We start from the raw sequence: 23,805 nt of genomic DNA, 5'->3' as shown, positions 1-23,805 counted from the left end.
CATGTGTCACAAAGATGGAAGCTGTGAACAACTTTGTTGCCATCTCATGCACTCACTTTGCGGCCCACAGCGCAGCGATTTGTTTCTTCAACGTAAAGGATGGCTGGAACGTTGCTGTGAGCGAGAGCCAAATGATTAGTGGGCTTGGAGCACTCGTGACGACTGAGGAAGCATGGAAGTAGCACATAGCCAGCAGAGAAAGGGAAACCCGCGAGCAACAGGGAAAGAGAAACCCACGAGCGGTGTCTACTCTTCCATGAACTACCGATACTCCCCGCATCGCCGCCGTTCTGAGGGTGCTGCCACGAATGGAAAGGCGGCGCTTCCATCAACAATCAATACCCCCCCCATGAGTGTTGTGTGCACTGTAAAACTCAAAGATGTTGAAAAACCCTTCCGAAAAGCGAACAAACAAGCGGGATAGCGAAAAGTTACAGGTATGGCCATAAAGCAAACATAAAATTGTAACTACGTTGTAGCTCCTGTTGGTCTCGCTTTTTTGACAGTGCCATGTTTTGGTTTCGACTGTAAGTCGATCCCCCACTTCAGATTTTCAAATTTTAAAAAAGTGGTCTACTTACAATTGTTGTAAATACGGTACCTGGTGGGCAATATTGGTAGCGCAGGCAAGAAACCGTTATAACGAGGTAATGGATGTGATGAAGTAATTTCGACTTCCCCCTAAAATTTGTTGTAACCAGACTGTTTTCTACACAACAAGAGCATCACCTGTCCATGTCCTGCCCATGCCGACGACCGTAGAGGTGTCCAGCCCTCATTGTCAGCATGGTCAGGATTGGCGCCGGCCTTGAGAAGCAGAAGTACCACATCTGCATGACCTTGTCTTGCAGCTGCACAAAATAAGAAAGAAATGCCAAGACATCTTATTAATAGGCAGAAAAATGGCACAGAAAGGTACCTCTTCATAACTGTCCCCTTTCAGAATACTATTTCCAAGGTGTTTTTAAACACAAAGCAGCTTGGAAAAATTATCACAGACGCTGCGAGCAGAAGCCAGAAGCACTGCTTAAGTAAGTCATGCGCTAATTTCGTGGGGATTTGCACACAAGTCGCAAGTCCACATCATATGATTGCATTTTGACAACGTACTGAATGTTGGTGCCAAAAGATTGTGTCTTTCAGGAACATTTTAAGCAGTAGAAAACAAGCATAACAGCATTGGATCATTTTTTTTGTGTGTGTGTTCTCGTTCGTGAACATTGGCACCAGAAAATCGTACAGAACAGGATCATATCAACAAGGTTCTATTGTTCTAGAACTGAAATTTCGGCTAGTTGGTGGGGGCTAGTGATGTCATAGCTGCCAAGCAGAGCACAAGAGAAAGAAGTCGGACCTGGGACTACCTTGCAACAGAAAGACTTTATTAAAACTACAAATAAGATATACAGCGCAATCTCAGTAATTTGAACTTTCAATTAATTAAAATCAACACTGTGGTCCCATCGTAATCACGTGTATATTAATTGTGCATACGCACACGGTAAATCGAACGCCTGAGTATTAGAACCAATTAATTTAAACTGACTACACCTTGTTAGGAATGGCCGTACAGGGTGACAACGTGCCAGCTATTTCAGCCCGCTGCACGTGTTCCAATCCAACCGGACGGGGCGCACTTCAGAGAACTGCGAATAACCGGCAGCCACGTGGCGCGGGGTCAGCTCGGGAATGTGCTACCCGGCGTGCCACCCGGGACGGAGCAGAATTCTACGAAGCCCCTCTGACGTCGGCTCCGGACCTTTACACCTGTGTGTGTGTACGGCACTGAAACCTGTGCAACACGTGTATGTGAGCCCGCCTCCTCTAAACGGGTGGGTCATCTTCAATGATATCGAACTATGACGTCGAGCGGAGAGGATATAAGCAGCGATTGTTGGCTGCTAGTGTGTGCTTGTTGTGGGCTCGCTGTCGTGCTCGAGATGTACTAGTGAGCTGCGTGCTCGTTGTCAGGCTCGAAATGTACTCGTGAGCTGTGTGCTCGTAAGCTGTTTGCTGTATGCTAGTCTAGCGGGCTCCATATGGGAGTCACGCTAGACTGTCGATGTACCTCATGTTTCAACTGTAAATACTGCAAATAAATACTGTTCATCGAGTTCCTCTCTACGACCTTCAACTCCTTCAAATGGTGGCAGCGGCAAGATCGTCCGACGACTCCTACATCTGGTTGACAGCAGTGGGATCGTTTGACAACTCTTACAACTGGTGGCAGCGGTGGAATCGTCCAACGAATCTAATATCTGGTGGCAGCGGTGGGATCGGCCTACGGCTCGTAAATCGGCCTACGACTCGGAGACAGCAACGGCAGCTGACGGACATTGGCACATGGTGACCGACCGGTATCCTGATCAAGTTGGAGGCGACTTGAGATTGACCACCTCTTGCAACTGACTGGATACGGCGGGGAAGGACTGGTGATATGGTGCTGCTTCAGTGGGTAAGCGTTTGCTTTCGGCTGTAAGATTTACCAGGCTTCAATTTCTCTGTTTTTTTGGATTTGATTGGCTGGGGATCTTTTACTTGTATTTTGATTTGCGTGGGTATCGCAACAAGTATTGTGTGACAGCAGAGCCAAAGCTTAAAGTAGCGACCATGGTCCTAATGTGTTTGACGAGAGCTGACCTGTTGTGGTTGTGTGAAGAGATCGAGGTACACGTAGAGGAGGACTTGACAGAAACAGAAATTCGTAAGACAATTCTCGAAAGTGAGAATGATTTGAAATTCATAGAACAAATGGGCAAATGAATTCTAAGTAAGAAACGGGAACAGGAAGCAATTAGGCAAGAAGAGGATGAGTTTAGGCAAAAACAGGAAGAAGCTAGGCAGAAACTGAAAGGGGTTTCGCAGGAAGAAGGCCTAACAGAAGTAACGAGGCAGTACGTTGCTGCATTGAACAATGAGATTCAAGGTTTTGAGCAGTTAATTGAGCAAAGTCAACAGGGGCTTGAGAAATCTGTAGGCAGGATGCAGCGAAAGTGGGAGGAAGTAGATAACAGATTTTGCTCAAAAGCCGAGAGAACTAGCAGCACCTGCGAGATTAGCAGCACGTTCATAAGTAAACTCGAAGTGCTAGCAGCTAACAAAGCCTTAGTGCAGTAGAGGTCGTTAAAGGCCGGAGTGAGAGCGACGAGGTGCTGTGCCAACAGAGGACTGCAGAGACAGCTAGGCCAGCTGCGAACAAATTGGCACAGTTACCGCGCGTGTGCGTCGCTTGTAATGTTAGCGAGGTTGCTAGCGAAGTAAAGGGTACTGCTGACCCGATAGACACGAGCACCCATGTCAAGTCGGATCTGCGTGCCGAAGTGACGTGCGAGCTGGATGATGCAGTTGAGAGTAGTTCTCAGGATGGAGAACTCCATAGCTCACGGGAAAGCAACTGCATCAGGGATCGGTGCGGCTCTCCGCCAGTCTAGGTAGCCAAGAGAGGGGTGATTTAGTTAAGAATCACTCAGACTGTGCGGGTAAGAGACCGATCCGGGTCGACGAAATGTGTAACGGCCAGCACAAGGCGCGAGAAGGCGACATGAAAGCGAGATCAAAGAAAAACCGCCGCAGAAAGAAGCGCGCTAAAGATCGGAATGCGGTTACTAAAGTAGCGCAGCCAAAGACAGCGAAAGACGCAAAAAGCCAGGCCGCGAGGAAAAGAAAGGTGTGGTCATCGTTGACGATGGTGACGCATCAAACACATTCAAGCCACTGGTCAAAGGGAGACCTAGAAGCATGTTCTGCACGGACGCGGAGAAAGGGCACAGGGCAGTTAAATTCTGCGTCGATCCATTGTTCTTTTCGAAGCTCAGCGTGTAGTACAAAGAAGCGCAAGGTGGCAAGACTAGACCAGGTGGGGAGTAGCGACGTGGTCAATCGAGTTCCTGTTGAAGGCAGGGCGCCAGGATGCAAATTGGCAGGGGACTGTAACGTCTTGGGGGAGCTGATAGTGAGTCAGCCCTTTTGTTGTTCCTCGGTAGCCAGAGTAGCTTTCAAACCGCAATCACCTCGAGTACGGCTCAAAAGTATGAGTCAGTTGTAAATGCTTGGAACGGGAGGCCAAGAGAGCTTCCGTAGAAGTGCAAGATGTTGTTTTGTTTTATTTTTGAGCACTTGGAAATTTTCGCAATTTGAGACTAAGAATTTTTTTCAATATGTAAGGTATGAGCTTTGTTTATATGTTTTGTTTGAGAAGCTCCGAGATCTGAAAGATGAATTTTAGATAATAGTTTAGTCTCACGAGGTGTTCATCACTGAGTAGATAGGCTCTTTTTTTTTGCATGTGAGTAACCTGAGTGTCAAAGGTTATCGTTGAGAGGCCTATCATAACGCACGTGTGTATTAGCTAACCTTTTTTTTTATATAAGCATTTTTTTCATTTTCTAAGGTTAAGCGCGTAGGTATTCAGTAAGTGCGTGATTTGCACTGAGAAAAGCTCTTAGTTCCTTTAGTGCGTCTTGCACGGACAAAGGGAAGCAGATTGTTATTGACTGGGTTGCTCGTGTGTGTTAAAAGCAGCCGTATTCTGACTTCGGTAGTTAGCGTGCAAAGAACGAGTTATTAGAAGACACATTTGTATGAAGGTTCCTTTGTGTTGTGTAAGTTACGCAAGTTTGGTTGTTCGTTTAAGGAACGTGTCCGGTGTGGACTAAAGGAACAAATGTGAGTAAGTGTGATAAAAACTTTGTGTATGACGCAAGTACGCGTTCGTAATAGGGACCAAAGCTAGCGCGATTGAATTTACGTACCTGTGGAGTTGGCCAGACGATCCAGTGGCAACCGTACATGAGATAAGTACGCCACTGCGATAAGGTAAGAACATACTGTTCGTGAAGCTAGGCTGCTTAAATTATGTTCGTGTATTAGTGGTTAACAGCCTTCAGTTTAATACTGCATAAACCTTTACTCTTGTGCAGCGCGACGGTTGCGTTTGGTCGAACTCAAGGGGAACGTGAACGCTCGCTTTGGCGGCACAAAATTTTGGGAAAAAATTTGGGCTTCCCAGTTGTGTGACTTGCATTGAAATTTTGATAGGAAGCCTGGTAGGTTAACAGCTAATTCAGAGCGTTTGAACGCTGAGCGGTATTGTGTTGCCGGGATCGACTCTTCTGTGCCAGTTGTTGTGAGATGGTTGAAGGCATTCCAAGCACGCAGGGGTTGCAGAGAGCAAACCCATCGTCTTACTCGCCAGCCATTCCCTTCCTGCCCAGTGGTTGCCAGCACTGGTCAGGCGAGATTTTCCGGGCCATGGAAGAGCCGTTAGGAATGGCCGGACGGGGTGGCAACGTGCCAGCTATTTCAGCCCGCTGCACGTGTTCCAATCCAACCAGACGGGGCACACTTCAGAGAACTGCGAATAACCGGCAGCCACGTGGCGCGGGGTCAGCTCGGGAATGTGTTACCCGGCGTGCCACCCGGGACGGAGCAGAGTTCTACAAAGCCACTCTGAAGGTCGGCTCCGGACCTTTACACCTGTGTGTGTGTGCAGCACTGAAACCTGTGCAACATGTGTATGTGAGCCCGCCTCCTTCAAAAGGGCGGGTCATCTTCAATGACGTCGAACTATGACGTCGAGCGGAGAGAATATAAGCAGCGATTGTTGGCTGCTAGTGCGTGCTCGTTGTGTATTCGCTGTCATGCTCGAGATGTACTACTGAGCTGCGTGCTCATTGTCAGGCTCGAAATGTACTCGTGAGCTGTGTGCTCGTAAGCTGTTTGCTGTATGCTAGTCTAGCGGGCTCCATATGGGAGTCACGCTAGACTGTCGATGTACCTCATGTTTCAACTGTAAATACTGCAAATAAATCCTGTTCACCGAGTTCCTCTCTACGACCTTCAACTCCTTCAAATGGTGGCAGCGGCGAGATCGTCCGACGACTCCTACATCTGGTTGACAGTGGTGGGATCGTTCGACAACTCTTACAACCTTCATTCATTTTTCCCCAAGGAGAGCACTGACCCACATGACACTGCTGTTGTGAATGACCGTGGCAGCCAATCACATGGCAACCTTGAGCTCTCAGTCGGGTGTTAGCTTTGTCAGAGAAGCAGTGAGGCGCAGTTTAGGCACACATGCATTGTTGTGATGCATGTAGGCATTGTATGGAGTGTGATACGATGTCGCAAGCTTCAACCCATTTTTGTAGAGTCACACAAGAAGAAACACACTTGGTTTCCCCATCACCTGTTATTTTTAATCAAGTGTCTGGTAAACTGAAATAAGTTTCCTACCAATGTTTTTTCGGACCTGTATTATTATTTGAGCATCCTTGGGTCACCGCCATCTGAACGAATCACAACTCAAATTTTTGGACGCTGTATGATGCCTTGCACAATTTTTTTTATACTGATCCACATGTGCAATGTCTAGGAAACATGCATGGCAGCCACGAACAATCATGCTGTCACTTGTGACTTTCATTGTCAAGGTGGTTCTTCCAGTTTCCAAATGCTGTACAGCTGCTGGGAAGGCTCGGTACCAAACCACAGTTTTGGTCGCCAGCTGCTGATGTGATAAAGTTGGTTAGGTTTAGCCAGGGGTAACGATGGACAGCATGTCGCAGTGGGAAGCTCACCCTTGACATGCTCATATTACAGTGAAACCTCGTTAAACCGTAGTTGGCCAGAGCTCAGAAAAAGTATGTACTAAACGATAGTACTGCTTAACCAAAATCGCATGAGATCACCCACTTACCTGTCAAAAACAGAACTCGGAGAGAGTGTGATGAAAGGGGAAAAAACATGCCGTATTTATTTACTTTGCGTGACAACCGTGTTATTTTCGTTTGATGCCGCAGCGGCCTAGCAGCGGCGACAGCGGCCTCAAGTTTGCTGAAGCTGTGAGCCAACTTTTCAGCCAGCCCCCTCTTCTCGGCAAACACTCGCATGGCAGATTCCTCGTTGGCATTGCATATTCTCTGTGCACAGGCACGGTAGCATAGCAGAAGTCGCGGGGCACCTTTTCATTGTGGGGTAGGCTGACGTAATGCGCAGCTTCTGCCACTGTCGGACCTGAATCGCCCGTGCTGTCGTTTTCCGTGTCGTCCTTATCACTGTCGCTAGACGACACTTCGGCAACACAGAGGCAATATGGCGAAAAGTCAAACCTTGTAGCCGACATCTCTTCACGGTCGCAGCAGTGCTAACAAACAACTTCTTCGCATTCCAAATGCCACACGCCGTTGTCAACAATAGACTCATGTCTTGTGCCAGCGCCGACATTTAGTGTCGCGTTCGATAGCATGAACGATGTCTAATTTTTCTTCTATGCTGAGCATCCGGCATAGTCTTTATCCGAGTTTCGGCTTGACGCGAGTTTTCGCTTGCATGACGCCACACCAATCTCTGACAGGGCGCCAAAATGATGTTGATGATGATGTGGCTTCACGTGCAAACGCACAGGGCACTTGGAGGCCATTGTGCTGATCTCTGGGGCTTGTTGTTCGGCTGGGCTGCCCAATGGAGACAATGCACCATGTGTTTGTGCGACAAAAAGTGGAAACACTACATTTTAACTGATACGTATGCAATAAGCCGGTACGGTTTATGCAGATACAAAACACCTTATGTTCAATGGCCGCTGAGTCGGGAATTTGACTTTAGTACTTTTAAAACGAAACTATTGTTTAAGCAGGTATAGTTTAACGAGGTTTTACTGTAGTGCAAGATTAAATGAATTGGGCGTTAAATGAAATTTGTTGCATTCAAGAGACAAGTTCAATTATAGTGATTCTAGAAAGCAGAATTTTGATTGAGGGCCTCAACTTTTCATAAATATTGCCAGAAATGTGTAAGTTTCATAAAATAAACAGTACAAGGTTTACAAACCCTTATCTCCGCACCAAAAACAAGTATTGCAGTTCTGCAAACTGCGTGTGTTACAGCAGCTAAAATTACAGCTTAGGTGAAATTACTATATTGTTTACAACGGTTTTGCAGAACTCACAAGTCAGTAGTACATTTCGGAGTGGTGTCTAATAGTACATCAATGTTGTCCGGGTGCGCAGGTATTTGAGAACATAATGATGACTTCATATTAGCGATAATATTTTAGTCACGAATCGAAATAGTCATTCCAAATTGTTTATGTAGTTTTTAATTTTTTTCTAGGGGTGTTGAATAAAACCATCTTTGGCTGTAATTACTGACTGATTTCAACTAGATTACGGCAGCATGCTCGAATCACATAGCACGTGCTAATGTTGGACAATGCTGCAACAATAAAAGGTTTTAGCGAGTTCGTAATGTTGTGTGGCTGTTTGTTAGTCTGCCTCTTAGTGACGCCTTTCCCTCCCCCCCCCCCCCGCACCCATTCGTAGCAGCGTAGCAGGTTTACATATTGGGATCAAGGACACCACATAGCAGGTGACATGGCCACGGATGTTCACAGCCAGCCACTCAGGGGTTGTACGCAGGCCCTGTGGGAGCAAGCATATCCATTACTTATGAGTGGTGCTTAACGACATCGCGTGCAGAAAGCTTGACTGTTAATTGCGTCACTTGAAACTGTTCGGCCATGACCATAATTGGCCTTTCAGGGTTCTCACTCATCATGGCCTCCAGATGCAGCAGGAACTAAAACGCCAGAATGGCATCTGACCACTGGGGCAGTGCTTATTTCTAGGGGCGTGCGAATACCAAATAATAGATTTCGAATCAAATATCGAATCGAATCAAGGAAAGAAAGACGAACATTGACTTGAATATCGAAAACTACGGGAGGCACCTAGGCATGTGTAAATGCGAGAGCATTAGTACTTGTCGCTGAATGTGTCACCGAGTTATGTAGCCGAGTTTGATGATGATGATGATATGTGGTGTCTTGTGGCGCGAGGGCCATAAAGTATGGCCAAAAAGTGCCAATTGTTGCCGAGTTTAGTGTTGTGATGAAATGTTGCAGAGTTTAGTACTGTTACACTGAACATGCATCCCAAATGAAATGTCCTATGATGAGCATAGACATGCCGCAACGTAGAGACAAAGGCAGATTCCTGTACACGAATACTGCCATGTCTTCTGTTTGAGACCGATTTGGTGCCACATATACACCTGCAACCACGAGCCCCATTTCAACGAATGGCACACATCAATCCGTCTGCACCAAAGCAGTCTCCAAGCCGGACGGGTTGTAGTTGAAGCATATATGCTTAGCATATATGGCTTAGCATATATGGCGATGCCAGTAGCGATGTTGTCAGGTCGCCGAGCGGTGCACATGGATGAGCATCCTGTGATCGGTCTCTTGTCATCCAGCCTCATCCATATATTCGTGAGGCAAAATATGTCGCCTCTGTTGACATCCACATCGTGTGCCACGTCATCCATGCGTTTTGGCAGAGAATGTACGATGAGGCATGCAACGAGGAATGCTACCCGATCCAACATGCACTTGCGCTGCGCCGTGCACCATCCAGTGAATTCCCCGCCAGGCAGAGCTGAACCACGTGCCGAACCTCGAATGATATTCACCACTGTCGTCTCCTGCAATGGTAGCGCAATGCAATGGTGGCGCATGTTGTATCAGAGCTTCAAAATCAAAACCGTCTCTAAACTGCCCTCTGGGAGCACTTACGTACCGACACCCAGCCTATTTAAGGCGTGCACGCTACAATAAACACTCTCTGCCTTGGTCTTTGTCTGCATCTCTGTCCGCCGTCCTGGCATGCCCAAAGTGCCCGGCATGGCATGCATGGTGGCCACGCCAACGTAACAGTGTGGCGACAAGGATCCAACTACATCGAGCCTACCTGCATACATTGACAACGACGCCAGGACCGCTAAGCCGGAACACAAAAAAGTACTTCTCCTCAACGCGCTGGGGGTGGAAGGCGTCAGCGTCTACTATAACATCATCAAGACACAGACTGAGGCAGACGAAGGGACAGGGGACGTGGGTCCATGTGACGTTTATGAAGATGTGCTTCAAGGGCTCGATAAGCACTTTTTGACTAAAGAAGATGAATTTTGCAGCCACGCCCATTTTAAGCACAGAGACCAGAGTTCGGCGGAAGCTACAACCGAGTTCATACAAGACTTGTGCAGCGGCTCTTCAAATCCTGCAAGTTCAGCGCTGCCACCAACCTCATGGTCCAAGATCAAATTCTGTGCGGCTTGCAATCGCAACGGCTCCGCCGCAGGTTCATCACACTCAGCAAGTACTTCACTGCTAACAAGGTATTGGAGATTGCGCAAGAAGAATGTACTGATAAAATCATGGAGAAGCTCAGCACTCTACAAGTAGACGCCATTTCACAGCGTCGTCAACCTCAAAATGGCGGTCGCAACCAGTCTCGTCTTCCACGGGACCTTCAAGATAGCGGTTATCCTCCCCGCCCGACTGCATTTCAAGATGGTGGTCTTCACCGCCCCGTGTTGTTCCAAGATAGCGGTTATCCTTCCCGCCCGACTGCATTTCAAGATAGCAGTATTCACCGCTCCGCGCTGTTCCAAGATGGCGGTTATCCTCCCTGCCCGACTGCATTACAAGATGGCGGCCAACAGACAGGCACTCCCCCCCAACCGCGCCGAGATGGCGGACACTGAGAGCGAGGAGGTGGACCTCCCTGACAGGGATGGAGGAAACCGGGCGCCTCCTCTGCCTCCGATCTGTCGCTTCGGCCAGGCGGCTGTTTCCGCTGCGGCTCGCCACAGCACTGGGCAAATTTTCCGGATTGTCCTGCCTATCAAAAGTTCTGTCAGACATGCGAGAAGAAGGGACACTTTTTTCAAATGTGTCATTCATCAGAAAGTACATCAGGACCAGTCAACGAGCTGGAAATGCAAGAGAATACTACCATAAAGACATCGACCATTGTACTAGTTCAACACGCGGTCGGCGCCCTGTCGCTTATGCGCGTTCCCGTACAAGTTAACGATGTTACTCTTCCCTTGATGATCGACACAGGGGCAATCGTCTCACTCATGAATGTTCGTGAGCACAACAAGTACTTTTCACATATCTGCCTCCTGCAATCGCATTTAATCATACAAAACTACTCTGAGCAAGTGGTGCAGAATTAAGAATTTTCCTCTGCGACTATCGAGTACCAAAACAAGTCAGCTTTGGTGAACTTTCACGTGACTGAACTTGGTTCGTCACTTCTGGGACTCGATACCATTAAGGCACTCAAGGTAGTGATCAATGGAGCGACTTTGTCTCGCATCCAAGCCTCATTTTCACCACCGGACTTCGACATTGGTTCCCGCTGGACAGAACGTCGTCAGACTTCACTGAACTTGTACGTTACAGCGGGCTTCAGCAGTGCAGCGCATGCCAACGCCTGTTAGACTGCACCACCAGCGAGAGTGAACCAGTGTAGAGTGTTGGAACGTTCTTTCTTAGTGGACTTACACACATCATTTTAATTGGAAATGTGCCATGTCTGAAGTTCTGTCCAACTGATGCCAGCATGCATCATCCCAGTTAAAGCGTCGCAATGGCAAGCTCCACGTAAAACCCAGGTGGACTCTACATCACGGGTGAGTTTGCTGGTTGAGCGCATTCCTACCAGGTATTTCTATAGTCGCTCACATGCTAAGGCACATAATGCTCTTACCAATTCTGTTGCAAAACAGTCAGATGCAATTACTTCAAATATGCCTTCAGTGAATTGCACATTTCAGTGCAGTTCTTCTCATTCGCGAGTGTGTTCTTATACAGCTCGTAAAATAGCTTGAATGAGTATTTCATGTTCAGCCATAAGGCGAGAGAGTCAGACACGATTACTTATGCTGACTGACATGCCCAGTCAAAATGCTCTGCTCGCAGCGTCGACTACTGAGCATTTCACAGGATAAGGATCTGAGGATTCTATTCAGGCACCACTTCTACGTTCGGCTGTTGTGCCCAGCCAACATATTATTTCGCCTGACAGGCCTGTAACTGAACCGAATGGTTCAATGCAGGCACCTTCACAACACGACTGATGTGCCCAGTCCCCATGCTTTCATTGAAACACATAACGCTCATGTCTCCGAGCCTTCGTGCTCCCATGCAGTTCCTCATAAAACTTCGCTCCCAGCTGTGTCTGAGGAGCGCGTCAGTGAACTTTGGGATTCTTTTGATTCTTGTTCTTCACCTTCAGAGTCGCCTGACGAGCGCTTCAGGGAGCTAGAAAGCTCACATGTCAAGTCTTCATCTCCGCCCCCCGTTTCATCTGGTGGGTGCTTAACTGAGCGGCAAAGCTCAAAACTGGAGCCATTATTGGCACCGCGACAATCAAAACAGTGGTGCCAGAAACGGCATCATTTACACAATTTTGTTACATGACGTGTCAGTATTTCATGTCCTCATGTTCTGTCAGTGTTTCACGCCATGTCAGTCATCATCATCATCATCAGCAGCAGCAGCAGCCTGGTTATGCCCACTGCAGGGCAAAGGCCTCTCTCATACTTCTCCAACTACCCCGGTCATGTACTAATTGTGGCCATGTTGTCCCTGCAAACTTCTTAATCTCATCCGCCCACCTAACTTTCTGCCACCCCCTGTTACACTTCCCTTCCCTTGCAATCCAGTCCATAGCCCTTAATGACCATCAGTTATCTTCCCTCCTCATTACGTGTCCTGCCCAAGCCCATTTCTTTTTCTTGATTTCAACTAAGATGTCATTAACTCGCGTTTGTTCCCTCACCCAGTCTGCTCTTTTCTTATCTCTTAACGCCCCACCTATCATTCTTCTTTCCACTGCTCGTTGCGTCGTCCTCAATTTAAGTAGAACCCTTTTCGTAAGCCTCCAGGTTTCTGCCCCATATGTGAGTACTGGTATGACACAGCTGTTATACACTTTTCTCTTGAGGGATAATGGCAGCCTGCTGTTCATGATCTGAGAATGCCTGCCAAACGCACCCCAGCCCATTCTTATTCTTCTGATTATTTCCGTCTCATGATCCGGATCCGCAGTCACTACCTGTCCTAAGTAGATGTATTCCCTTACCACTTCCAGTGCCTCGCTACCTATCGTAAACTGCTGTTCTCTTCCTAAACATTACTTTAGTTTTCTGCAGATTAATTTTTAAACCCACCCTTCTGCTTTGCCTTTCCAGGTCAGTAAGTACGCATTGCAGTTGGTCCCCTGAGTTACTAAGCAAGGCAATATCATCAGCAAATTGCAAGTTACTAAGGTATTCTCCATTAACTCTTATCCCCAATTCTTCCCAGTCCAGGTCTCTGAATACCTCCTGTAAACACGCTGTGAATAGCAGTGGAGAGATCATATCTCCCTGCCTGACGCCTTTCTTTATGAGGATTTTGTTGCTTTCTTTATGCAGGACTACGGTGGCTATTGTGGGGATGCGCAACTCTCACGCATCCCCTGATATGTTGTTTACCCGCATGGCGCGTCTCCTGTAATCTCGCTTCGCCGCGTGGCCTGTGTGACGCCCGCGTCGGTCGATGTGGTTGGGGCGCAGTGCGAGAGATGGCGCGAGTGTTGCGCTGCTAACGCCGCCAACAGGCGAGGTTACTTGGGAACCGGAAGGAAGGCGCTCTCTCTCCTGGGTTCGAGACAGCAAGCAGCACGGACGTGCCATGCTGCGCGTGCAGCGACCCTCTTGCCCGGCGGGTCGGCGCACGGCGTGGACGTCTCCCGCGTGCGCGCCGACCCATGCTTCTGCGAGACCGCCTCGCGTGGGCACCTTCGAACGCACCACCGTTGGCGTGACCGAACATGCGAACGACCAGGCGTTGGGATCCAGCATGGGGCGAACATATTCGCTCGCTTCCGGTCGCGGTGAGTCGAACTTCTAGATCTGTCGCGCGCCCATCGGCATGTTTTGTGGATAGCAACTCGGCTAGCGGGCATTGATCTATGAAAGGTGCAATAAATGCCCTTGTGATTGTTTGCACTACTGTGTTTTCGTTCCTTTGTCCCAAGAGCACGGAGGATAACCCGAACATCTCCCGCACTATGTAGCCGCTATAGATATCTTTCAGTATTTTTACATACAGCTCATCTACACCCTGATTCCGTAATGCCTCCATGACTGCTGAGGTTTCGACTGAATCAAATGCTTTCTCGTAATCAATGAATGCTATATATAAGAGTATATAAGATTCCGGTACACTCGAAGTGATGAGGCATTGTGTATACAGGGTGGCCAGTTTTTCTAGAACAATTTGCCCACCATCCTTCAACAAATCTGCTGTTACCTGGTCCTCCCCAGCTGCCTTCCCCCTTTGCATAACTCCCAAGGCTTTCTTTACTTCTTCAGGCGTTACTTGTGGGATTTCAAATTCCTCTAGAATATTCTCGCTTCCATTATCGTCGTGGGTGCCACTGGTACTCTATAAATCTCTATAGAACTCCTCAGCCACTTGAACGATCCCATACATATTAGTAATGATGTTGCCGGCTTTGTCTCTTAATGCATACATCTGATTCTTGCCTATTCCTAGTTTCTTCTTCACTGCTTTTAGGCTTCCTCCGTTCCTGAGAGCACATTCAATTCTATCCATATTATACTTCCTTATGTCAGCTGTCTTACGCTTGTTGATTAACAAGGAAAGTTCTGCCAGTTCTGTTCTAGCTGTAGGGTTAGAGGCTTTCATACATTGGCGTTTCTTGATCAGATCTTTCGTCTCCTGCGATAACTTACTGCCATGCTGTCTAACGGAGTTACCACCGACTTCTATTGCACATTCCTTAATGATGCCCATAAGATTGTCGTTCATATCTGCAACACTAAGGTCCTCTTCCTGAGTTAAGGCCGAATACCTGTTCTGTAGCTTGATCCAGAATTCTTCAATTTTCCCTCTTACCGTTAACTCATTGATCAGCTTTTTATGTACCAGTTTCTTCTGTTCCCTCCTTAAGTCTAGGCTAATTCGGGTTCTTACCATCCTATGGTCACTGCAGCACACCTTGCTGAGCACGTCCACATCTTGCATGATGCCAGGGTTAGCGCAGAGTATAAGGTCTATTTCATTTCTAGTCTCACCATTCGGGCTCCTCCACGTTTACTTTCGTCTATCCCGCTTGCGGAAGAAGGTATTCACTATCCGTATATTATTCCGTTCTGCAAACTCTACTGATAACTCTTCCCTGCTATTCCTAGAGCCTATGCCATATTCCCCCACTGATTTGTCTCCAGCCTGCTTCTTCACTACTCTGGCATTGAAGTCGCCCAACAGTATAGTGTATATTGTTTTGACTTTACCCATCGCCGATTCCACGTCTTCATAGAAGCTCTCGACTTCCTGGTCATCATGACTGGATGTAGGGGCATAGACCTGTATGACCTTCAATTTCATGTCAGTAATTCATGTCAGCCAGTAATTCATGTTAAACCTGGACAAGTGTTCTGATAATTGACTGCTGGGCAGCCCATAGTTACATGTTATCTGGTGTATGTGTAAATGTTCTCATATTTGCAAAAAGAAAAAAAAGTGTTCATTTTTTATTTGTTTTCAAGTGTAAGACCGAGTGCCTTCATGTTCTTCTTTTGTTGCCAGGGGGGAGAGTGTAGAGATTCAGTGCGTTGCCCAGTGTTGTGTCATTCGGAATTGTATAATGATGCTTCCTTACTTGTGTAATGTCAGTCGGAAATGCACATGCTCAGAAGGCTAATCACATTACGCAACAAGAATCTTGCTAGCTATCAGTAGCTTAGGTACTGCACCTATGAATTAAGATGTATAGTATGCTTTACTCTTATTAAAGGAAACGTCAAATTAGTATGCCAGCACTGATAACAACTTGGTTCATATACGAAGGTCGGGAAAAAATTTTCGTTGATGGAATGTACATCAAGTAGAATCTAAGTGCTTTTTTCCTTCTGAAGCTGAAGAAACAGCGAAGTTGTCCTAAATTCCAATGGGGGCTTTCAGTTAAACAGTGGGCCATACTGCGCTTAATGGCAATCTTCTGTTGCTTAGAAAGAAAGTATTGCTTTCCAGTTTTATTAGGTGGCTTCTGTGGGGTTATCGTCAACTCGTTAAGGTCAATGTGCACAAGAGACAAAAGCGCGGAATGTAAATCACGTCACTCAGCACCGCATGCGTCGACCACAGTCAGCAACAACGGTAAAAAGTACCCAAATCAGTAGGCCCACAGCAAGCTCGCATGACGTCATCCCCTCCCCTTTCTTTCTTTTTTCATCCGCATCCATCTGCTGTGTGTGTCAATGCATATGGGTCTGCAGCTGGGGATCAGCACCCTGTAACATGATATTTTTGAGCCCGCCATGTAAATCCAAAGCGGGCCGCAATTTCGATGTTTCTAAATGGGTGGTGCGAGACTGGCGACTGCAGCGAAGCGAAATTTTCACCCTGTGACGGCAAGTGACAAATTTCCTACGTGCCAAAGTCTGGACGCTTTCCGGAGTTGTAGGCTAAGCTTGCGGCGTACGTCGCTGAAATGTGTGATCGGTCCCTGCCATTGAAGTGCGACGTGGTCATGAAACAAGCCCGGACCTTCGCCTTAATTTTAAGGTTCTGCTCCACTGTGAGTACAACGAGTGGCTGGCGGCAGAAGACTGCGAAATTACGCCAACCGGACCTGTCAAAAGAGCCTCCGTGATGGCTGCGTGTGGTTGGGTGCATTTGGCGTGGGCTGCTGTTCTGCAAGATGTCCTGGTGCGGTCGTTTGCCAAATTTGAAATTTTGCTGGACCATGACGCGCTGTGGGACCGCAGCAACGATGACGATGGCAGCACTAGTGAAGACGAGTAGTCGAGTGACCACGTCAGCTACTAATAAATTTTCGTTATCGAATGCGCCTTCGGGTATGCTCTCTTATTTTTTTTTTTTTTCGGTCAAGCGATATGGGGGGGTCGACTTACATACGAGTCGACTTACAATCGTGTAAATACAGTAGATTGGACTCCTTTGAAGAGCAGTCAGATTTGCTCACTTCATTTTGAGCGTGCTGATGTAAACAAAACCCGCCGAGCTTATGCAGTCCAATCTTCCCTCAAGACTATGTACCCCCAAGCCTGGTGCTGTGCCGACTATCTACCCCGCCTTGTGTACTGCCCCGAAATACCTTTGTTCCCAAAGTGTCCTCGACAACAGGTTCGTACTAGCAGCGGTGCGTACGCATACCGATAGCTCGCTGCACTTCCGAGTCCCTGCTTTGTAGTGGATCAAATCAAAAGTGGTTGGCCACATCTAATGTGGGGGTGACTCCTGCATGCAAGAAATTATCTCCACTGGACGACAAAATTGAAGACGATGTCGATGATGATGGCAAGAACATTGCAAAGCACGTGCCGGCATAGCAGTCGAACTAGCAACATGAAGCTCGTATGCCGGAGAGCATGCATGTCACAGCTTTGGGCGATCAAGTGCCCAGTTTGCAAACCCACTGTCTCCTTTCGTTGCTCTCTTAAACCGAAGCTTGGACTGGTTACTACAAACAAGACTTTAAATAATGACCTGCCTCGCTATGAAGCAAATGATGTTTTGTGCCTTCATTACTAGGTCATTAATTACTTATTACAGCAGAAAAAACAAGATTGAAATTTTTTTTTTCAGTACTCCTTTAATGTGTTGTTCAATGAAGTTTGCGTATGTGCTGCAAGCAGCATTTGTGCATTCATTCTGTTGACTCAAGCAAACATGCCATACAGAGACATAAGCCTGAAACATATGAATGCCATGAAAGCCGTTTTAGTTTCGTATCTGATTGCACTGCGCAGGCAATTTAAGGCAAATTTTCCTAAGAAAAGTCGTGTATTAGAATCAGGTAAATACCATAATCAGATATTGTAAATTATGGTTATTGCTTGAAAGTTTTCCTAGATCAGGCCGAGAAATCTAATTAACTAGATCCAAATTAACGGGAGTTGACTTTATTTATTTCTGTGGTTTTAATCAGGTCTTTCAATGATGAGCACGCTTGTCTGCCTTCTTTTTGTGTTCTGCTTGGCACCTAGCACAAAACAATATTATCTGTTTACCTGAGCAAAGCAGCTGCTGTATACTGGTTAGAAAGGTAGACTCAAAAACACATAATCACTGGTTCCATCTCAGGTCAAATGAGGCCTTGTCTGACATAAAGCATGGTATTACGCATACACATAATTGCCGCCACCCCCCCCCCCCTCCTAACTCACAGCTGCTTTTCAAGGCACCATACGTCTGGTGAAAACAAGTTGGTCCTTTCAACAAACCTAAGTTGAGTGGCGTCTGGCCATTCCTGTCAGCCAATTCCAGGGAAGCCTTGGCCTCCAGAAGTCGCTCCACCAGCACAGCATCTCCTTCGTAGGCGGCTGTATGCAATAGTGACCGCTGGTTTCCATCCACATCATCGACTGATGCACCCGAACACAGTAGGGCATCCAAGGGGTCAGGGGGCATTGAGGGCACAGGTGAGCCTCCGTCATCTGATCCCGCCATGCTGGCAGATGCTGTATCTGTTGGAAGCCTGGCACCCGCTTCCAACAACAGTCTGGAAAAGGGGTTTTTGCTCTTGACATTCAGCGCCAATTGAAATAGCAAAAGCACACATTCCACAATGTGCAAGTTCTGATAATCAACACTGTGTTTGTTGTGATAATCAACACAGTGTGTGTGTGTGTGTGTGTGTGTGTGTGTGTGCGTGTGCGTGTGTGTGTGTGTGACGTGTGTGTGTGTGCTCCAGCAGCAAAGTAGAATGCAGTTAGTTATTGCTAGTATATTAGTTCTGTGTCTGGTTGAGCTCTGTGCCACCAGGTGGCTGCACCATACAAGCCGTTCATGTTTGCGCCTCCGCTGATCCCGTAAAACGCCCAGGCCCAGACCACTTGCGTTTAAGTTTACCTGAATACCAGACATGCGAAACACTATTGTGGTATATAGTAATCGTTTGGTGTGAAGTGGCGACTGCAAACGCATAGATGCTGGTGCCAATTGGATACCGACAACCAGCACTGCAGCCACTCAGCTCGTACGTTTGCCATGTGGCCGATCGCTTCGTTTGCGGCCCACAATGCAAGGGCAAACCATTGTGCTTGCGAAAAGACAGATCGAGACCAACACAGACCGCGCAGCTAACATCAACATGAAGTACGCTGTAACACAAGCAGACAACACTTGCTGTGTGCCGAAAATGCTTGAATGTAGTGATAAATTGTGCTTGTGCATTCTCGCTCTGTTAATTTCTTCTTTATAGAAACAAATTAACTAACACATCAACTATTACGAACATTTGTACCTGCAGCGGCCACAAAACGGAAAGTGCTAAACACGGTAACGAAGCAAGCAATTTTGAAGGAAGTGTCTCAAGGAGCAAAAAACTGCGAGCCGGTGAAGAAGTACAACGAGTCTAAACCAACCATCTTGACGATTCTAAAGAACTGGGAGAAGATCGCCAGCTCTGCCGTCAACTAGAGGAACAGAAAACGCCTGCGGAAGGTCACTTATGTGGACATAGAGGACGTGCTGCTTAAGTGGTTCACCGACGCATCGGCTCGCAACATTCTGATAAGTGGACCAATAACACTGGGCAAAGCCAAAAACCTTGCATTCCTGCTCCGAGCCATTACTGCAAGCTACAGGGAGGAGGACATTAAAACACAGATGAACCTGCATTATTTTATCAGATGCTGCCGGACAAGACGCACGCCATGAAAGGCGGCTCATGTGCTGGTGGTAAGCACAGTAAGGTGCACGTTACAGTACTTCAGTGCGACCGGCGCTTGCTCTTTGTAATAGGAAAATCTGTGTGTGAAAGAAGCTGCGTTGCTTTCAGAGCTGTGTACCTGCGCACTAAGGGCACAATACTAAGGCGTGGATGACGTGCAATTTATTCGCAGAGTGGCTGGGCGAGTTTGACCACAACGTGCAGAGGCAACGAAGGCATGCGCTGCTTGTGCTCGACAAATGCTCAGCGCACAACGTGCAAACTTCTCTGCCGGCACTTACTCTACTTTTCCTGCCGCCCAATACCACTTTGAAAGCACAGCCACTTGATTTAGGCATTATACGCGCATTTAAGGCATCGTATAGGCGGTGCATTGTGGAGCGCTTGCTCGTCGCTGTTGACCGCCCGTCCACCAACTTGCCGCTTCAAGTTTCACTGTGTTCAGCCGTTGAGATGACAAAAGTGGCCTGGGAAGAGGTGACAGCCACTTGTGTTCGGAACTGTTTCCGCAAGACCAGCTTCATCAAAGAAGTGCCTGATGTCGAGCCTGATGCTTCCGAAGATGATTGGCCCGGCGGCGATTTGTGGCAGTGCGTCATCGACTCCGACATGGGGGCCTAAGACACTGGTTGGGATGACTTTATTTGTGCGGATGAAGACGCTGATATTGCAGAACCATGCACGGATGAGGGCATCACTTGCGAAGTGCGGGCGGAGAGCGACGCGGAGGAATCGGGTGACGATGGAACTTCAGAGTCAGCACCCATAACCATACCTGTAGCAATGGGCTACATAGACAGCCTCAGGCAACTTGTCTATGCCAAGGGCCTTGGGGAAGAGCACACTTCTGCGTTAAATAAAATGGAGACCGCCCTCATCAGATCTGTACTGCAGAAACAGATGAGCATCACAAACTTTGTTGCAGAGAAATAAATTTTGTGTTTTGATTAGCCACTTTATTTTTTTCTTTTTGAGCTGTCGTCCACTTACTACAAACTTCGGGGTACAATGAACTGATGCCGTGTAATGCTCAGATTCGTTATAAGGGGGCTTGACTGTATAAACAAAGTGTACCAACTATCATGCACAAATATTTAAATATGTGGAAATGCCACATTGCTAGACAGAAGCAAGGTAATGTTGTTTGCCATTGCTTGGAGATAGTCACATAATTTTTTTGCTTTCTGTCAAATTACATAATTAGCCTTAATTAATCAACTTATCAAATATTATAATTAGAAGAAATGTGTCAATGAGAAAATTGTAGCGCAACATGAAACATTCCTGATACCGCTCTTTGTTGCTCAATACATGCTACATAAAAGTATTTTTATGCGCGTGAAAGAAGCCCGGGAGTAGGCAATATTGCCACACGGCTTGGCCACTCGAAGCACTTTGCGTGTATTTGCAGGCTTTTTTCAAGCTTGGAAAAACTTTCACGTTGCTCTACAATTTTCTCATTGACACTTTTCACCTAATTATAATATTTGAGAAGTTGATTAATTAAGTCTAATTATTTCTTTTTTTGCCTTCTACCCAATTAATCTGCATATCTCCAAGTGACAGCAAACAACATTACCTTGGTTATTTCTACCTACATGGCACTTGCATATTCTTAAATCTTGGTGCATGATAGTTGGAACCTGCATATGTGTGTGTTCCTGTTTCTTATTCGCCAACGGTAGCCTTACACAGCGTTTTGTGTCTTCCTGAAACTCGACAGACTGAGCACGACATATCAAGACATCACTGAAACATGCCTTGTACAAAAGTACTGAAAACAAAATGTGGTGCGACTCGAGCTCATTTTGTTGAGTCGTACACCACGCTCCATCTACGAAATGAATGTGTTTCGGTCTGTTATGTAATAACGTCCGAAGACAAAGCTTCCACCAGAAAAACAGAACTTGATGTCGCCAATAATCATTTCCATGCTCTTAGCATCCAGATTGCTGGCAAGTCAAGCGCAACTTTTTGCCGTTAAATCACGTTCATAGCAATCGCAGATCAAGAGCGCACAGGCGAAGCAAAGGGGTGGTCTGGCAGCAGACGAGGTGCGTATGCTTGGTTTTCACTGCTTCTTGTACATGGCTCTGCACTGCGCATGAGCCACGCACTTGCGCGTTCCCTCTAACGATGGACTCATCTGTACGTATGCTGTCGAAATGCTGATGGATAATAGCAACTCACAATTAAAAAATTAAGTTACACTTAAGGTTAATCAAACATAATCATGATTACAACATGCACTACTGAACATGCACCGATATTTCAGACATCATTAAAACTGTATAGACCTCCAATCAGAAAATCAAGGAACCTGGCAGAAGCGTTTGCATCTTCCACAAACATTGCTACGCACCTAATGAAGTGACGATTGCACTTTGAACTATTTGTCAGATTTGACAATTTTCGGCACATTGGGGAGACTTCAACAGGAGGAAGTGTTGAAACTAGCATCAAATTTGCACTTTGGTCAACTCAGCAACATAATGTTTAAATGACAGCAGCCGTGAAGAATTCCAATGCTCCAATCGATCCCATTCCAATTATTCGATTTCTTTGGGCTCAGTAAGATAGTTAAACAGCTGTAAACATTACGCTTCAGTTTATAGCTTTCAGTTTCTCATTATTCAGCAACTTCTGTTTTAGAAAAGTGATGGCCCAAATATCTACTCTCTGCAATTTATTAGAATAGAGTTCGGCTTCTTTCAAATGCCAGAAACCTTATGAAAGTCAATGCACTGGATGGTGAGAAAGACCATTTCTTCATTCTCATGTGTTAGATGGAAAGTTCCCAAAGTAAAGTTCCTCTTAAAAAGACAGCAGTAACTAAAAACCAAACCTATGCACAGACACTAGAGCCAACCCTGCATCTCATATTGTGGCACTTTACCTGAGCACTGCTGGGTCCCTCGGAATGACCACGCTGCCGACAGTAGGGCAGAATGCCCACTCCAATGGCACACCCGAGTAGAGCAGCCAGAGGGGCAGGTGGTGGGGCTCAACAGCATCGCAGGTTGGCAGCCGCAGCAAGTGGTGAGCCAGGTCTTGCACCTGCATGCAAAACCCCAAATGCATACTTTTATAATGGTAGAACTTGATTTCAGAGCGCGCCTAATTAAAAAGGTCAGCTGGTAAGACTGATTGAGTTTGTGGCTGATGAGCTGAGCATGATATGCATTTTGCAGGTGCCTAGTGTCTGCAATCAGTCTACAAAGGGTAACACACGTCATTTCTAATATTGAAGAGGGTATAATGAGTGTTAGCTCATGTCTCATACAATCAGCTGACATGATATTGTTGCTGCAAAACTTGTCACTTGTAATTTTTCTTACATGAAGTTCCTGTGATTTTCCTCAAAACCCTCTAAAATTCCAAGAAGATAGAAGATTTCAACAGCTCTGCCACATAGCATCTCACATTCTCATAGCTGAGAATATTAAATTTGCTTTGTTTGTTTGTTTAAGTACAGTAAACTTCTGTTAATTCGACTCCGGTTAATTTGATTTCTTGATTAATTCAATCTTGACTGAAGGTCCAGGCCAGCACCAATACATATTTATGGGCTCCAACTTCTGTTGCTTCAATCTCAAAATTGGCATTCGACGAACAATTAGAACTTGACTGATCAGCTTCGCCGCAATACAGCTGTGTTATGCGGTGAAGCATATCAAGATTGAAAAGGGGCCACTGCCACGGGACATGGTACGTGGTACAGTACAAGCTCCTAGATGCCTAGTAAGCATACTGGCAGCTATTCAGGGCTGTTTCTGATATTGCTGTTGCGATGTGAGCCCTCATTTCGCAGGCATATGTGTCTAGTATCCGAGACCGTTAAAGAAGCCTAGTAAAAGTTCCTTCAATTATAAGCATGGGCACGTGCTGTGCACCGGGAAGAGGAGAAAAACCATCTGTGTTTTGGGAAAGTTAGCGGAAAGGAAAGTGGTAAGATTAAAGAACTGAGAAAGTTGCAGGCACATTTAAAGCCAGCAAAAGAGTGGAGGTCTATCTAAAACTCTGAAGGCCTGCCAGTTCATATTAGGGGCATCTCGGTGCTCATACTGTGACTGGAGATGGTGCATGTATGTATGCGCATGTATGCTTAATATGCTTCATCGCATAACACGGCTGTACTGCGGCGAAGCTAACTTTAAAGGCTAGTACTGCTAAGTGAATCAACAACGAGTTTCGGCGTTTTTGTGCCTTTTAATTAATTTGAACCACTGGATAATTCAGCCAG

General features: G+C 46.6%; 1 protein-coding gene across 2 annotated transcripts in view; it reads right to left on the bottom strand.

The window, feature by feature from the left end:
* LOC135920179 (ankyrin repeat domain-containing protein 50) overlaps positions 1-23,805 on the bottom strand; it is a 116,392-nt gene that overhangs the window by 36,337 nt on the left and 56,250 nt on the right. For both annotated transcript variants that reach the window (XM_065454327.1, XM_065454326.1), the window contains 3 exons: positions 22,459-22,619; positions 18,112-18,389; positions 730-851 (listed from right to left, as the gene is read on the bottom strand). In XM_065454327.1, the coding sequence (XP_065310399.1) occupies positions 730-851; positions 18,112-18,389; positions 22,459-22,619 (561 nt within the window). The remainder of the gene's footprint in view (positions 1-729; positions 852-18,111; positions 18,390-22,458; positions 22,620-23,805) is intronic.

The sequence above is a fragment of the Dermacentor albipictus genome, chromosome 3, assembly GCF_038994185.2.
Source record: "Dermacentor albipictus isolate Rhodes 1998 colony chromosome 3, USDA_Dalb.pri_finalv2, whole genome shotgun sequence".
Classification (NCBI taxonomy): Eukaryota; Metazoa; Arthropoda; class Arachnida; order Ixodida; family Ixodidae; genus Dermacentor; species Dermacentor albipictus.
The sequence above is the reverse complement of the archived record's forward strand: the minus strand, read 5'-3'. Positions and strand labels throughout refer to the sequence as shown.